We start from the raw sequence: 17,641 nt of genomic DNA on the forward strand, positions 1-17,641 counted from the left end.
ACAATGCCGGGTTTGAAAGCAGGACACAATTTGGGTTTTGTGAGGGTCAACCCAGCTGGCCATATGGAATACAGCATGTCCCGCGCCGGGGACAATGGCTCCAAGTGACAGCCCCAACAAAACCCAAAAGGATGCTGCGCCCTGACTCGGGACGCACGGCTTGTCACCCACCAATTGAATGGCACTAAAAAAAAAAAAGAAGCAGAAGAAAAGAAGTGGCGGGGGGGGGGGGGGGAGTGAAGCCCTGTCTCCCCCCCCCCCCCCCGTGTTATCTCTTTCTCTCTGACCTCCTTAATATGTACGCCTCTAACATCCTTAACCACCAGCCTCCCCTATTGTGGCGGCTACTGTATATTGTGCTAAGATAGACTGCCCCAACCTGCCCCAGCGGCGTGTGAGATAGAAGGCCACGGGGGTTAGGCCCACACAACTGGCTTGATAGACTTAATAGGGTCCCCACAGAAAGGCCCGGCTCGCCTCCCATTTCCTCTGCGCCGCCGGGGAATTAGAAGGGAGAGGGGGAGAAGGCTCGTCTCCTATAATGTGGGTTCCTTTATTAATACCCCACCTGAATCTATGGTCGCTGCCCAGGGACCACAGACCCGCCTGCTTAGATGGTTAACAAAATTGAGGCTGTTTGCGTCTTTCGATCTCTCCTTAGAGCTAAACTAAGGGAGGGGGAGCGGGGACTTGGCTAATACCGATCCGCTTCAAGGATGGCAGCCGGTGGGTTTTGCTTTCCCAACAAGCTGTTGATTAGTGTCCCTTCATGCGGCTTGAATCCCGGCCTCAGTTCTTGGCTTGTTAGGGGGAGAAGGTTTCATGGGGAGCAAAGCAAGGCCTGCGCTGGGGAGGAAGGGAAGCGTCTACACAGGGCAGGAATTTCAGCTTGCGTCAACTTTGCGCCTTGTTTCCTTCAACCGCGGTGGGAAAGAAACTCCAGCCCCCTCCGGTCCCGCAGCAGCCCCGCGCATTGCTAGCGGAGTTAGTGCCCCTACTCCTTTTCCCCCAGCCAACTCCCCTCCCCCCCCCAGCCGTGAGCCCACGCCGATTTCGGGCCCGTTAATCCTGTTTGCGCTCGAGATCGAATTGAATCGGATCGTTCCCAGCGCGGCTGGGAATTCAGCGCGCACAGTTCGCAATCCCCCCCCTCTCCCTCCACGCCTGCGGTCTCTCCTATTTGGCTGTAAGAGAGACACTTTCAGAAATGGAGCCAAATTGCAACTCGGAAAAGTAGAAGGTAGGGAAAAGTGCCTGGCTGGGAAGAAGCCGGAGAGAAGGGACAAGTTGGGCCAACTGCGCGCCTAGTTCAGTATGTGTACGCCTAAAAACGCATGTGCGCGCACATGTATGATCTAGGCAAGGGGGGAACGAAAACAGAGAGGTAAAAAGTGGTACCTAGTCCCCCCCCCCCCGTCCCTCCTTTCTACCATTCGCTTTCTATCCGGTTCCCTGCGTCTTTTAAAGGGCACTTTTAATCTTCGAATGTAAACGCGCAGGGGACATTTCGGTGTCAGGACACGTCGCGGAGAAAACTGGATTGCAAAAATGCCACACGACTCGCCCAAACGGGTTGGCACTCGCCGCAGAAGAGCGATCGGTAGCCACCTGCCCGATTCCCCCCGTGCACAGACGTGGTTTAGGGCAAACTTTCCCTTCCAAAGCCGATCGCGTTTGGAGAGACCCCCCCAAACACACACCCGGGACTTGCCCCCCACAGCACCCGCAGGAGCAGAGAGAGGGGAAAAACGCGCCCCCCCAGCCGCCTCTCTACCCACCCCGAAACGCTGCGTCCCGGCTGCAGGGCGCCTGAGAACTTTTTTCGCTCTCATGCCGCTTAACTCAAGCTCAGAGCTCAGGAAAGTCATTCAGGCTATAGGAGGATCAAAAGCTGCTTCGCTCCAAGGGCACTCCTACCTTTAAGTGAGCGCTGGGGCTTTTCCCCCCTCATTTTCACAAAGTCACTCAAGCGCTTTTGTCTCTCAAGTAGACACAACGAGGCAGAATTTACACGAAGAAGGGGGGGGGGGAAGCGAGCCAATTGTCTACAGAAAGTTTGGGGGCGGTGATTCCGAAGTTGCCCGAAAAGTTCTAACTCCCCCCACCACGTGTTTCCCCTTCAAGATTTCACAATTCCCATTCAAACCCCTAGCCCCGAGAACAGAATCTCAGATCTCAACACCATCCGAGGATCAGGCCGAGCCGAGCCGCGCGAAAGGGCTTGCGGTGAATCCGTGTTAGCCACAAAGTCAAACAAAAACGTTCTTTTGTTGTTGGGTTTTTTTTTTTAAACACAGCGTTTTTATTAAAATTCTTATAAAAAAATCGAAAACCTCCCCGCAGCGCGCTTCCCCTGGGTTTTTATACACACTGATGAGCGGGATCTTTCTCGGAAGAGGATCAAAACATTTCTCTTCCCTCCACATGATTTTTTTGTTGTTGCTTGTTTCATATTTGGGAAAGATTTGCACCCAACCAAAAGAATAAAATAAAATAGACCGCCCTGAATGTTACTTATGGCAACAATAACCACAAATATTTACAAAATAAAGGCTAATAGTTGTCAGAATTTATACATGGCCATAAATAGGTAAAGTTTCATTTAAAAAAAAAAAGGAAATCAAATTCTCTATTTTTTAAAGTGTCCTCCACTTTATATACGACTGACAACAACTCTACGGCACACAAAACGTACTTTACAAAACCACAAGCGCATACTGCGTATTATTAGGACTAGTATTATTTTTATTTTTAGTTGTAGGTAGACAGGACCACTTGGCATGGCGCAAAAATGTCTGTAAACATGGCGCACAAAAACCACCCAAACAAAAGAGAACCAAATTGAATCCCAAAAAAGGAGGAAAAAAATAGGAGAGGGGGGAAAATGTATCATCATTAATAATAATAATTAATATTCATATTGTCTCCCCCCAGGTTTGATTTTGGAGCCTCAGTCTCTTGTGTGTGTGTGTTTTTCTCGGTAATTCACCAAGTCCATTGTTGGGCTTGCACCAAATGATGCGCTGTCGGATACTGGGGGTTGCTGGCGGAGCTGTACTGGGCGTTATATTGCATATGCTGGAGCGACTGGGCGCTATAGGCGGAGAAGGGGATGCCCGCCTGGAAAGTGGCCGCGGCCAAGTCCTGAGCTTTGAGCGTGTGGCAAGGTTTGCCGTCCCGGACTAAGACCGGCACCGCGACCCGGCGCGGGGAGGGGAGCGGAGTCACTTCCATACCTTTCTCGGCCCGGGCCCGCTTCATCTTGTAGCGGTGGTTCTGGAACCAGATCTTCACCTGGGTGGGCGTGAGGCGGATCAGGCTGGCCAGGTGCTCCCGCTCGGGCGCCGACAGGTACCGCTGCTGGCGGAACCGCCGCTCCAGCTCGTAGGTCTGCGCCTTGGAGAACAGCACCCGCCGCTTCCTCTTCTTGCCGGAGTCGCCGGCGCTGGACGTGTCCTTGTCGTTGTCCGGGGACTCGTCGGCGGAGGGGTCGGGGGATTTGGCCGAGGGGTCCTGCTGGGAGTTGCTGGAGGCCAGCCCGTGCACTGCGGAGAGGCCAGCGAAAGCATCAGTCGGGGGGGTGGAGGCGGCCGGCTGGGGGCCCCTGCGGCCCTCGTCCCCTCCCCTGCTTCCGAGGGGAGGCAACACGACCTCGCCTGGCCTCCCCCACGGGGGAGACTCTCCCAAGCCGGCGGGGGCCGAGGGATCGCGGGGTTCCTCTCCAACAAAACCGGCACCGCCAAGAAGAGGGCCCCCGGAGGAAAAGCGTCCACCCTCCGCATAACACTGTTCCCAAGGGGCTGGCCCTCGGGGGGCCGCCCAGACACATATGCGGATGGGGGGTCTCGCAGTCTGGGGGACTCCGAACACACACACGCGCGCGCCTAATGACACGCGCTTTTCGATCCATGGCGACCCCCCGTGCGCCTCGCTAGCGCGGCCCGTTCCCGACGCGCTGCGGCCCCACCGCTAAGGATCCCGGCTTCCTCCCCTCACGTCGCGTCGCTTTTACATCGATCGGGCCCGGGGCGCTCTCCTGAAGCGATTTGCTTCGGGGAAACAACGTGGATGGATTTGGAAAGGCGCGTCCGACAGCCTTTTCCTGGAGCTCCCCTCCCCTCCCCTCCCCAGCCGCCCGGCCGGGTAGCTGTTTCGGCGCGGGCGAAACCGAAGCGATCCAAACTCGCCGCCGGAGCCTGGCTCTGCGGGGTTTCGCAAACTCGCTTCGTGCTATTTTTAGCTCGCCGGCCGGGTTGTTTTCTCCCCTCCGACTGGGTTTACTTCTTTCTCAAAACCAACCCCCCCAAAACCCTCCTTAGGGAAGGCAATCAAACGCTTCCAAAAATCGGATTTTAATGCCAATCGAATCCAACTCAAAGACATCTCTCCCGGCGGCTAGCGAGAGCCGGGAGAGCCGTGTAAACACACACACAAACACACACGGGGCAAACCGGAGCGCCGGGGTAGCTATTCGGCAAAGAGAAGGGGTTAAAACGTGGGGATTTCTGAAAGCCAGAAAGGCTGCGGCGCACAAGTGCCAAGAATCAATGTAAATTTCACTACTCACAGGAATACTGGATGCTTTCGGTACTGGCCAGCCAACGCGTATAGGGATTATCAGTGCTATCATAAAAAGGGTTCTTCAAAGGCAGCGTCTGCACACCCTCCAGGGGGCTTTGCCCCAACACTCCGGATTTCTTGGGGGGCTCCGAGCCCTCGGTCTCTTCATCCGCTCCTTCCACGAGAGATCCTTCTTCATCATTGGTGTCTGGGAGATCCAGGATGTCCTTTACAGAAAACCCCGTCTTTGTGTTGGTCAGAGACATATTCTGGCTAAATTTATGCAGGAAAGTTGAAGGACCCGTTTGTCAATCCGCCGGGGCACAAACCCCCCCACACACCCCGCCAACCGACACCACACACCCCAGAAAGAGGATGTGTGTGTGTGTGTGTGTGTGTGTGTGTGTCTTGGGAGGGGGGTTAGAATCAAAATAAAGAAATCTGCTTTGAGGCGGGGGGAGACGAGGAAAAATCGGCTGGGAGGTAGAAATATTTTACAGACTTGCTCTGCCGCAGAGGGGGGAAAAAAATCGCCGAGCGCCAGGGGCGGCTGCCTTCTGAAATAGTTTGTAACTCCAGGAAAAATGCCAAGCGGCCGTTTACTTCAGGGTCTCGTTTAAACCCAGGGCGCTGCTGCCTGTCGCTTGGGGAAAACAAGCCATCGCTGGAGAGGAGAGTCCATGGAAGGTTGGTCTCCACATATGAACCTGCAGAGAGGAGGGAAACAAACACATTAAACACGCCAAAGGTTGGCCACGTGTGGGTAGGTGCTAGGAGTCAAGTGGATGAAGACAGTGCTTGCAGATGTGAAATTGCGGGGTTTGGGGGAGATCGGAGCCTCCACCATTGGTTCTGTAGCACATGATGAGTGGTATAACGTGTCAATTAATTACCAAGCTAGGGAGGGCCTTTCTCCACGGTATTTACATACAAAGGAGCGCCAAGAAGCCCGAGATGCCGCACACTTGAAAGCCCGTTTTAAAACAAATTGCTTCTCCAAAAAGACTGCGGATGAAACCTGCTTCTGCAGCCGGCTGGGAAAGGGGCTATTTACAGGGACTTTTGCAAGGAAATCGATTCCCATTCTGGGTGGCTACCTACCCAAGATGGCAGGAGACCAACTTATGTAAACCTCCTAGGTCAATATTTTGGTTGAGGCTTAAGGCTGAGTACTATAAATTAAACAGCAAGTAATTGATTCTCGTTTGCGCCGAAAGCAGCCGGACTGGTAAACCGTGTCATCCGTCGGTACCCAGACGGACTCGGGCGATTTCTGGGGGTTGTTTGCAGAGAAACTAATTTATTTCGCCCTCTCCTCTCCCCAGCAAGACCACTTGTTCGTGCGGACGGAGGCGCAGCATTTAGAAGTAGGTCTTAGAAAGGGGATGCAGCCAGCTAATGTAGGTGCTCCATTTGGAGGGTTGCTTTTAAGGAGAGACTTTAGAAGTGGATCTCTCTCTCTCTCTCTCTCTCTCCCACACACACACACACACACACACACACACGTATACAAACATGCTATCGAGACAGACACAACGCAGCGCCTACATTTTGAAAGCCAGCCTTTCCAAACAGCCCGTTTCGCACGTCTCCACTGCGCATTGTTTTATTGTGCGCCCTATTTTGCACGTCTAGAGTACGCATTATTTTATTTCCAAATTTCACCCTCCCCCTTCCGCCCTCCGCAGCCTTAAATCCCTGCGGACGCTCTCATTCCGGGAGGGAGATGGAGACAGAGTTAATCGAAGCCGGTTTAGCTCGTTCTCCACGGGCGCCTGATTTCCCTACACTTCCAGTCCACCGGGTTGGGCTCCGCTTCGCAGTAGGGGAAGCGTTGGTGCAGTTCGGAGGTCTGCCCTGCCTTAGGTCTGTTCCTGACCCACCGAGTGACCTGCCTGATTGTTTCTGTCCTGTGATATTTGGGTGGGGGATTTGGTGTGTGCGTGTGTAGGACAAGACAACCGGAGGCGTCGATCCTGGATGAGTTTTGCTCTTTCCAGGGATCTCTTGGGGTTTTTTTTGGGGGGGGTGAAAAATGGGGAGTGAAACCTGAGCTCTGTAGATCTCCCGTTCTCCCCCACACTTTTGGGGATGACCAGAGGAATAGAGGTTGCCTCGACTTCCCCTCCCGAGAACTGTGCGTGCCTCAAGGAGGCGCTGGGGTGGGAGGTGGGGGTGAACCGAAGCGGCCCCGCGATTTATTAGTGTTGATCAGTTTATTTTGCTGTCCCTCGCCCTGCCTCCCATCTCGTATGTGATGTGGGTGACAATGCCGGAGGGGTTTAGCCAGGCCCTGGGCGCATCATGGGTGGTCGGACCGGGGCAAACACAAATACAAACCGATTGCTAAGCTGCGGACAATGGGCGAAATGTAGACAAATGTCCGGCTTCTGTTGGAAGCCTTTGTCCGAGCCCCGTTTTTGCATTTATTTCAGGGGCGAAATAATACATGATTGACGCCCCTTTTCACTGTGTCCTAACTGTTTGGAATAAATCGGAGGTTGTTGCTAGTTGTCATGGCATTCAACTGCTTTCAATGGACTATCTCTTCATTCATTTCGGGAGGCTGCCACAATATTAAGGAAACCGCTTCATGCTGATGCTCCCCGACTCTTCTTTCCCTCCACGCGTTTTCTCTCTCCCCCCCCCCCCCCCGCTCTCCTGGGGGGGGGGGGGAGGAGTGAGACTCAGAACTAGCGCTGTATTTGTTTCTTGGGTACTTTCCTTAGCTGCCTTGGAAGCGCAGCACAACCTAATGAGAGGATGAATAGGGTGCGTGTGTGTGTCCCTCTCTCTCGGGGTGTGAAAATGATGTCGCTCCTCACACTGTGCGCCCAACCGCGACGACAAAATCCAAGACACAACCTCCGAGCCTGCTAAGTCGACAGCGCGAGAATTCAAGCCAGCTCAACAATTGTGGGGGTGTCTCTCTAGGGCTAAGGAACAACACCCTCCCCCCTCCCCACCAGATGAATTCACAGCACAATATTTGTAGGGTGCCGCAAAGTTGTATCCGGGGGGCGGTTCATTTTAGACGATTCCTTTTGGGGCGAGATTCAACCATCGAAAGTGCCAAGGAGCGATTTCTGAAGGAGGAGCTCCCCAAACCCCCGCTCCCCCCCCCCCCGGCGATGGACCTGTTGTCTGTGTTCCCGTAGACTACCTGATAGGTAAATATTTTCCTAAGGGAAACCAGGGCTCCTGGCTCATTAATCACACTGCGGCTCGAGGGGGGATGACAATGGTCCATTCAGAAGCACACACCGACTGAACGACACAGTTGGACTGTGACCAGCTATTCTCCCTGGTACACAAAGACCTGCAATAAGTCATCATTTTTCCCCTCTTGCCCCCGCCCCCCCCCCATTCTGAACATTAGACACGCGGCCTTCCAAGGGGGCTGAGCAAAGTTTTGGCCTGGAAGTTTTGATGGATTTCTCCCCCCCCCCCCGTCGAGGGGAATCGCCTCTGTACAACCAACCCCCCGTTTCCCCGATTGTTGAACAAGGTCAGTTTCATGAGCGAAGGGGGTTGGAGTGAGCGTGTGAAAATCTGGGTTCTCTTCCCCCCCCCCCCTACTAGAAGCCAACTCCACCCAGAGCGACCCCCCTTCGCAGAGAACAAGTCTCGCTTTGCCTTCTGGATGAGTCCAACCGGGGACCCACCTCGGGAGAGAAACTCCCGTCCTGAAAAAAAAAAAAAAACCAGCACCCCTTGGCCCACACAACAGGGGGGAGGCCCCTAGGAGCTCCGGGGTCCACGCTGGTAGCGGGAGTCGGTGATGAAATTGACATTCCGCCCGGGGTGGCTTCCAGGCCAACATAACTACCCCCCCCCCCCGCGATTTTTGCGCTCCGCGGTGGGTACATTTCAAGACACCCCTTCCCTGCTCGGATTGACTCGCTTGGTTCATGTTTAAAGGGCTGATCCGCGTTGCATCTTCTTCGAAACTTTCTCCATTCGCTTCCCGGAGGCTGGTGTGTGTGTGTGTGTGTGTGTGTGGGGGGGGGGGGTTTGTCGAGAGCCCCCTGGATGCTTGGCCCTCCGTTGTCCGTTTTCATGGGCCCCTTTCTTTTCCCTCATCCTCCCCCTGAGTTTGTTCCGACCCGCTAGTTTCTACCCAGACTCTAGGGAAGAGGGCCGGGAGGTCTGAGGGTGGGAAAGACGCAGGGATGAGATAAGACCCACATAGACGACCCCCCCTCCGGCCGCCAACTTCCCACCGTGGAGTGTTTCCTCTACCCAGGAATGGGGTGGCTTATCGGTTGGTTCATTGCTGGGATTTCCGACTGGAAGATCGCATCTTATCTCGCCTCTTTCAGCCTCCGCCTTCGTGTCCAGTTGGCACCAGTTAGCAGGGGCAATTTTTTTGAGATGGGGGGGGGGGGTCACTGACAAGATTTTGTGGCTCATTCCGCGCAAATGGAGCAGCACCTCCTCCCCCTAGCCAGAGCCGCGCTGCGAAGGATCAGCCACGCTGCCCTGCCAGGAACCCACAAGCCAGCTGTTTAAAAATGCTGGAATGCGATTGAAATCCCCGGCCCGCTCGGCTGGAGGGGTTATTTGAACAGCCCAACAAGAGGCTGGGGAGGCGAGGTGCGTGTACACAGGCTAAGTGGCGCTACTTGAGCACAAGTGGGCTCTCGGAGCGGGCAAGTGTTTACCTGTTTACTTTCACAGGTAGCTCAAACACGAGGCGTTTGGCCCTTTTCTCTTCCCCCCGCCCCGCTCGTTGCTGGGACGCTGGCTCCTGAAAACCCTTCCCCAGCGAGGCAAAGCGCCTTTCGTAGCCGGCTGCGGCGCGGCGAACCCACCAGCAGGCACCGGCGGCTTCGCTTCGGGTCCCCGCGCCGGAGCGAATTCCAGGCCGGCTTTCTGGAACGCGCCCCCGTGTAAACGCAAAGCGGGGGAGGGCTGCGCGCGGCAGCAGCTGTCAGGCCGAGCCTGCTTCACCCCCCAGCATCCTAGGACCCGCTCCCCCCCCAGCATCCCGGGACAAGGCGGGTCTATTGTGGCGGGCGAGGGGAGTCACTCGGACCTTTTCTCCCGGAGCGACGATCCGGTTACGACGGCTCGGCCTTGATGCGTGTGAGCGACTGGTCAGAAGGGCTGCCAGTCATTAAGCAGCACAAGGTCTTTCCATTGATTTTAAGCCCCTAATTTGTGGGCCTCCATTTTCCTCCCGTGAATTGAAAAGGTGTCGAGCGGGAGTTCCTTTTCTCTCCGCGTACAGTACGCGGGGCTGACCTCTCGCCCTCCCCCACCGCCCGTCTCAGATAACAGCCTTCAAGTGGATTAGTTTATTGTTTGATTAGCGCAAAGGTGCAAGAAATTGTTTTCATTCACTCCAGCCAAACAAAACGCATTGCACCTTAACGCTCTGCTGAGGATTAGTTGAAGCTGACACAAAGCTTTTGTTTGGGGGGGGGGGAGGGGTTATTTATTTTATTATTATTTTTAATCTTGGGTTTGATACTGCGAGGATCGGAGACACTTGAAATCAATGGGGAAGGAAAATCCAGCCCCGTCTACTTCTGATAATTGTTATGAAGAGATTCACCTTCGAAACATGCCAGGGAACAATGCGCCCTTTGTTTTAAAATGATGCAGGGGGGAAAAGGAGAGATTGCCTCAGAAGAGGTGTCATCTTTTGTGGTTAATAATAAAAAAGAAAACGCAGTCTCCATGCAACATACAAGGGCACTTGCCTTGAATAGACAACTTAAAACCGCCCAGAATTGTATCCCCGTATTATATACCTAAGCACACTCGCCCACCCCAGGTATAAAAACCATGTAAATGGGTCTGCTATTTCACTTGACACAAAGTAGTCCCAGGTTTTTGTTTCGCAAAGCACTTGCAAGGTCTAGGAGCGAGCGAGAGAAAGCCAACAATAACAGCCACTAAAACTCAAGTCCAAGCACCCAGAAACGAGATCCTGACCATGTGAAAATCTTCCTTGGAGGGGGCACAAAAAATAATCGTTTTCCTTTACCTCTGAAATTGTAGAAGCACAGAGCATCACAACCCCTGCAATGGATTAAAAGGCTGCCTTCCCTGTAATGGCTGAGGGTTAATGCCTCTGATGGGGGAATTTGCCTTCTCTTTTCAGGGCTGGCGAAACGGCAGTATCAAAGCCTACAGCCGTGATTTTAAACATTAAAAAAAAGCGCTCTGAATCAAGCAGAGTTCCTGTAGTACCCTCCTCTTTCAAGCCATCCGAGAGACCTGCCCTGCGCCCAGGAAAGAGACAATTTTTCCCTCGGCCGCCTCGCAGAGAAACAATTAAACTGTGCTCAGGACATAGGAATCTAAATGAGCTTTTCATGGGTCTGAGGATTCTTTGTGGGTTTTCTCCCCCAAGCCCTACCACTGATAACACATTCTCAATTCACCCCCCCCTCCCCCCGGTAAATTGTAATAGAAATTAGGTCCCCCCTCCCCCGGGGGATAATCGGTCACATTGTGGGTTGTGTCAGACCCGAGGGCACATGTTAGCCCTTTGATAAATGCACTTTAATGAGATCTTTGAAATATATTGCCAATAAAAAATTATAGGGCGCACCTACGCCTGGCGGTGCGTTCCCAGAATTTGCGGAGGCAGGAAGGCAAGAAATTCGTGCTTCGCTTAGTTTGCGACACTGGGAGCCAGCCAATTGCTGCGCCCTCTCTTGCCAAAGCTTTAAGTCTAGCCTGGGGGTATCCTTTCCGTTCCAGTCTATTATAACTGTTTCATTTGCAAGCCAAACGTTTGGTGCCCCCAAGTAAACCCCTCAGCTTTATTCGTTCGCATCTTTTCTCGGGATTAAACGTGTCCAAATGAGATTACGCATTGTCAGCCCTTCTCAGAAGTCTTCCTCCTTCCCAAGGAGGGGAAAACCCCAGCCTTTTTTGATAAGGGCAATTAGAATGCAGCATATTTATCATTTCTCTGTGAAACACGGCGCTGAAAACACTCGCTTATCTGAAGTTACTTCCTAGATTAGCTACCCAATAGGTAGGGCATTTTTTTAAAGCCCGCCCTTGCTAATTATCTAGATCTCTATATATCCTTTTAAGATTGAAATTAGACATGTGTCAAGCTCAAAAGGATGGCCTGATTTTGAAGCGGAAATTAATTTGAGGCCCATTAAAGGGATCCCTTCCAGCCATTAAGGCTTGGAAGGAAAGAAGGAGACGGGTTTGCGATTTTTAAAACTCAATCGCGCATCGCGGGCCGTTTAGGACTCACTGGGCAACGCGACTCCGAGGCAGAGCCGAGGCGCGAGTCGGAAAACCCAACCCCAAAACGGAACCACCAACCGATCAAGGAAACAACTCCGGCGCGCAATCGCAAGGGTTAAAAATGGCTCGCAGCGGCTCTGGACGCTCGCAAGGTGCAGGTGAGGCCGCGGCCACCCGGCGCAAGAGGCAGACCCGACCGAGAGCCAAAGGGGACTTGGGGGACCATTCCTGGTGCTCTGGCGGACTCTGCCGACTCAAGCGAGAAGTGCCCCAGAGCCAGGGAGGGAGGCGGGACGCACCAACTTACCGTTCCTCACCACGGATGCGCCCGGGGCAGCGACCCCACCCCGCCGCCTTTTGGCTCGGGCTTGGCTGCGCCGTCGGGGCAGCAAATGGGGAAGGGGGGCGAATCCACCAGCAAGCAGAAGGGCTGGTGAAATTAACCACCCGAGTTGCCTGGAGGGAGGGGTCTATGGGGGGGGGGGTCTGATCCCTCGAGGGCCGGGAGGCAGGTAAATGGACGGGGGGGGGGAGCAGTCACTAGCCCCCTTATCTGGCTGGCCCCTCTTGCCGCCCTGCTGGTGGTGCCGCGGGACAAATCGCTTCCCGCGGGCCGCTGGAGCCAGCCCCGAGGGCTCTTTGACGTCTTCTCGCAGCCCCCCTCCCCCACCCCACCCCCACCCTGGGCCAGGCCGCCTAGCGCCCCCTCCCCTCCCCCCCTTCTGCGGACCTGACAAGCCACTCGCCAGCTGCTCACCTTGGCACTGCGCAAGCCCAGGTAAAACTTTAACCGGCTGGGCGGCTCGGCGCGTGGAAGGCGGGGAGGGGGGGTAAGTGGCGGGGGATGGGGGGGGCTCGCACCGCTAGGGAGCCCCCCCCCGCATCCTCACCTGCTGCTTCCCGGCGAGGAGAGGCCAGTGCCCATTTTACAAGCTCTTGGGGGGGGGGAGCAAACTCCCCCCCTAGCCAGCCAGCGCCGAGCACCCAGCGGACCCCAGAGCCCCTCTCCCCTTCCCTAGGCGGGGACCCTCCGCGGGGCTCCCTGTCAAAGCCCCCCGCTCCCAGGACCCAGCGAGCTCCGTCCGTCCAGCTCCCAGGCACCTGCCCGTCCCTCTCGCTCGCCACACAGGCCCGCGCCCCGGCGGCCGTGCGAACGCACCTTTCCCTCCCACTCCGCTCCGCCCGCCCAGAGCAGCCTCAGCCCCTCCGCGAACTCCCCTTCTGCCCGCACTTCGGGGCGCTGCGTGCACCCCCCGCCGCCGGTCACCAGGCTGCCTCCCCCGGCCCGGCCCGGCCCTGCTCCATCCCCAGGCGGGGGGCGCAGCGCGGAGCTCACCTGGAGCTGGCGGGCGCGCCGAGGCGCTGCGGCGGGCGAGCTCCGGAGGCGCAGCGGGGAAGCGCTTGTCTGGCGCACCGGGGCCGGCGGGGGCCGCTTTATATAGCCACGCGCGACGCCCCGGCTCGGCTGCCCCTCGCATTGTCCCCGGCGCGCTGCAGGGCCGGCCCCGCGGCCGCCGCTCCCCCCGGGCCCTGTTTGCTTTCCTGCGTGACGCGGGGCGCGGCAGTGGCCAGATGGCCGGCTCATAAACCGGGCAGCCGCGCAAACACGCCAGTTCCTGGAGCGCCCGGGATGGGCCCTTCCTTCCCTCCCGCAGCCCCGCCGGGCGGGAGGGTCGCGCCTCTCCCCCGTCGCCCCGCTCCCTGCCTTGCGGGGCGCCCCCAGGCCGGCGTGGGGGCAAGGTCCAGCGCTCGCCCCCTCCCCACCGGGCCGCCCTCCATAAATCGCTCCGTCGCTAAGAGGCCGTCCCAACCAACTCGCCAGATGTGGCACGTTATTTATGTGCGAAAGCCCCGTTTACATTAGATAGGCTGATCCGGGCTTGGATAGCGCGGGGCTGGCGGGAGATTAGCGCTGGCTCGGCCCCAGCTGCAGCTCCCCCACCCCCTTTTCGAGGGGAGGGGAGCGGTGGGGGAAGGGTGGTGGCTGAGTTGCCCTGAAGCCCAGGAATGAAGTGACCCTGGTTTGCCAGAGCCTGGCGTGAGAGAGAGAAGCGGTGGGGGTGTGTGGGGGGGAGTCCACTCCCTTATGCCAATAATGTCGCTTTCTTTTCACACACAGCGGAGAGGCCCCAAACCGCCCACCACCCACCATTGACTGGGCCAGATCCTGCCCCCTTCCTCCTCCTGAGCAGTCTCTCTCTCTAGGTGAGTCGCTGCCGAAATCAAGGTGTCCAGGTGTCATGAAATCACAGAACATTACCACTAGGAGGGACCTCTGAGGTCATCAAGTCCAGGCCCCTGCCCTCCGGGCAGGACCACACACCCTGTAAATCAGGGGCAAGGAACCTTTTTTAGGTGTGGGGGGGGGGTACTGGCCCACAGAAAAGCCAGTCCAGGGGCGCACACGAGCGAGAAGCAAAAAAACCAAACCAAAAACCCCAACCAAAATAAACACCCCCCAAACCAAACCAAACACCCCCCCAACAAACAAAAACAAAAACAACCCCCCCACACTGACATGGAAAGACACCCCCCATGTTCCCCTCACACACCAGAGCTTCTGGGGGCCCAGGCTAGTAGACTTTGTGTGCTCCAGCCCCCCAGTGGTCCCCAATGCTATAGGGGAGCCCTGAGCTTCAGAGGTCAGATCCAGGCAAGCCAGGGTCTGCATCCTGAGGTTCCCCACCCCGATCTAGACCATCCTTGCCTGTCTCACCTGCTCGTAAATATCTCCAGTATTGGTGATGCCACAGTATCCTGGTCTGTCTTCAACAACAGCAAGCTGAATCAGAGCCGGGGGTTTAAAAACAAAGCCAAGGGGCTAAAACTACAGTTGACCCCCTCCACACTATAATTTTGAGAGCCAGATTGTCACCTTCGTGGGGGAGCCGTGACTCACCGGGGACCTGGGCCAGGTAGGCAGGCAGAGCTTCAGAGTCTCAATGCATGGATGAGATGATGGAGTAGAGAGGAGGGGTTTAGATTTAGTAGAAACTGGGGAAACTTTTGAGAAAGGGGGAGTTTATATAGGAAGGATGGGTTCCACCTAAACCAAAATGGAACCAGACTGCTGGCACTTAACATTAAAAAGGTCATAGAGCAGTTTTTAAACTAAGGGCCAGGAGAAAGCCGACGAGCGGAGGAGCACATGGATGGGACAGAGACATCTCTCAGGCCGTGTCCAGACTCAGGGGTTTTTTCCGGAAAAGTAGCCTTTTCCCGAAAAAACTTCTCCTGCGTCCAGACTCAAGCCGCGTTCTTTCGAAATTATTTCGAAAGAACGCGGCTTTTCTTTCGATGGTGGTAAACCTCGTTTCACGAGGAAGAACGCCTTCTTTCGAAAGTCCCTCTTTCGAAAGAAGGCGTTCTACAATGTAAAGAGGCCATCTTCGAAAGAGAGCATCCAGACTCGCTGGGTGCTCTCTTTCGAAAAAGCGGATTTCCTCTATCGAAAGATCCGCCTGCAGTCTAGACGCGATCTTTCAAAAGAAGCCTGCAGTCTAGACATAGCCTCAGGAGAAGGTCTTTTAATAGAGATTCTCTATGTTCTAGTAAAGAGGAGAGGATGGAAGATGATAAAATATGGGTAAGATCAGATGAGACACAATCAAATGAAAAAGAGTCTAACACATCAGGAAATGGCAGACAGATAAATAGTGACACATTTTTAAAGTGCTTATACACAAATGCTGGAAGGCTAAATAATAAGATGGGTGAACTGGAGTGCCTCGTTTTAAAGGAGGATATCGATAGAATAGGCATCACAGAAACTTGTTGGAATGAGGACAATCAATGGAACACAGTCATACCAGGGTACAAAATCTATCGGAAGGACAGAACAGGTCGTGTGGGCGGGGGAAATGTCACTATACGTGAAAGAAAATGTAGAATCAAATGAAATAAACATCTTAAATGAACCAAACTGTTTCATAGAATCTCTGTGGATAGTAATTCCATGCTCTAATAATAAGAATATAGCAGTAGGGATATATTATCAACCACCTGACCAGGACAGTGATAGTTACTATGAAATGGTAAGGGAGATTAGAAAGGCTATTAAAAAAAAGAACTCAAGAATAGTGGGGGATTTCAACTATCCCCATATTGACTGGATACATGTCACCTCAGGACGGGATGCAGAGATAAAATTTCTTGAGACCTTAAATGACTGCTTCTTGGAGCAGCTGGTACAGGAACCCACAAGGTGAGAGGCTATTCTTGATTTAGTCCTAAGTGGAGTGCAAGATCTGGACTACTTGGAAATAGTGACCATAATGCAATAAACGATGGCATTTAATTTCAGAAAGGGGAACTGCACAAAAATGAGCAGCTTAGTCAGAAAGAAATTAAAAGAAGTGGGTTATACCCATGAGAGCTCATGATACCATCTACATGTTTTGTTAATCTTTAAGGTGCTGCTAGACTATTTGTTGTTTTTTAAGTTTTTCCAGTTACAGACTAACTTGGTTACCCCTCTGAAGAAATTAAAAGGTACAGTGACAAAAGTAAAATCCCTGCAAGCTGCATGGACACTTTTCAAAGACACCATAATAGAGGCCCAACTTAAATTTTATACCTGAAATTAAAAAAACACAGCAAGTGAATGAAAAATGTGCTACCATGGCTTAACAACCAAGTAAAAGATTCAGTGAGAGATAAAAAGGCATTGTTTAAAAAGTAGAAGTTAAATCCTAGTGAGGAAAATAGAAAGGAGCATAAACTCTGTCAAATTAAGTGTAAAAATATAATAAGGAAAGCTAACAAGGAGTTCGAAGAACAGCTAGCCAAAAACTCAAAAAGTAATAGCAAAATGTGTTTTAAGTACATCAGAAGCAGGAAGTAATGGTGGAGAAACTAAATGAAGTCTTTGCTTCCGTCTTCACAGCTGAGGATGTTAGGGAGATTCCCAAACCTGAGCCATCCTTTTTAGGTGGCAAATCTGAGGAAATGTCCCAGATTGAGGTGTCAGAGAGTAAGTTTTGGAACAAAATGATAAACTTAACAGTAACAAGTCACCGGGACCAGATGGCATTCACCCAAGAGTTCCGAAAGAACTCAAATGTGAAATTGTGGAACTATTAACGGTGGTTTGTAACCTATCCTTTAGATCAGCTTCTTCACCTAATAACTAGAAGATAGCTAATGTGATGCCAATATTTAAAAAGGGCTCTAGAGATGATTCCGGCAATTACAGACTGGTAAGTCTAATGTCAGTACCAGGCAAATTAGTTGAAACTATAGCAAAGAATAAAATTGTCAGACACACAGATAACCATGATTTGTTGGGGGAAGTCAACATGGTTTCTGTAAAGGGAAATCATGCCTTACTCATCTGCTAGAATTCTTTGAGGAGGTCAACAAATATGTGGACAAGGGGGAACCAATGAATATAGTACACTTAGATTTCCAGAAAGCCTTTGACAAGGTCCCTCACCAAAGGTTCTTAAGCAAAGTAAGTTGTCATGGGCTAAGGGGGAAGGTCCTCTCATGAACTGAGAACTGGTTAAAAGACAGGAAACAAAGGGTAGGAATAAATGGTCAGTTTTCAGACTGGAGAGAGGTAACTAGTAGAATCCCCCAAAGGTCCTTACTCAGACCAGTCATATTCAACCTATTTATAAATGATCTGGAGAAAGGAGTAAACAGTGAGGTGGCAAAATGTGCAGATGATACCAAACTGCTCAAGACAGTTCAGACCAAAGCAGACTGTGAAGAGCTTCAAAAAGATCTCACCAAACTAAGTGATTGGGCAAGAAAATGGCAAATGAAATGTACTGTTGGTAAATGTAAAGTAATGCACATTGGAAAAAATAATCCCAACTCTCCGTACAATATGATGGGGACCAATTTAGCTATA

General features: G+C 53.3%; 1 protein-coding gene across 1 annotated transcript; it reads right to left on the reverse strand.

The window, feature by feature from the left end:
- Positions 1-2,343: 2,343 nt before the first annotated feature.
- Positions 2,344-13,210, reverse strand: NKX2-2 (NK2 homeobox 2). The gene is made up of 3 exons (XM_075923178.1): positions 13,121-13,210; positions 4,568-5,267; positions 2,344-3,545 (listed from the first exon to the last, which is right to left on the reverse strand). Exons 2-3 carry the CDS (start codon positions 4,824-4,826, stop codon positions 2,986-2,988), a joined length of 819 nt encoding a protein of 272 aa, XP_075779293.1. The 5' UTR covers positions 4,827-5,267; positions 13,121-13,210; the 3' UTR covers positions 2,344-2,985.
- Positions 13,211-17,641: the final 4,431 nt, after the last annotated feature.

The sequence above is a fragment of the Pelodiscus sinensis genome, chromosome 3, assembly GCF_049634645.1.
Source record: "Pelodiscus sinensis isolate JC-2024 chromosome 3, ASM4963464v1, whole genome shotgun sequence".
Lineage (NCBI taxonomy): Eukaryota > Metazoa > Chordata > Testudines > Trionychidae > Pelodiscus > Pelodiscus sinensis.

What these genes read in the sequence shown, in the direction of transcription:
- NKX2-2 (XM_075923178.1), bottom strand. Translation starts at nt 4,826, where the DNA reads ATGTCTCTGACCAACACAAAGACGGGGTTTTCTGTAAAGGACATCCTG. An exon ending in CGAAAGCATCCAGTATTCCT is followed by an intron (nt 3,546 to 4,567) that starts GTGAGTAGTGAA and finishes GCCTCTCCGCAG; the next exon opens with TGCACGGGCTGGCCTCCAGC.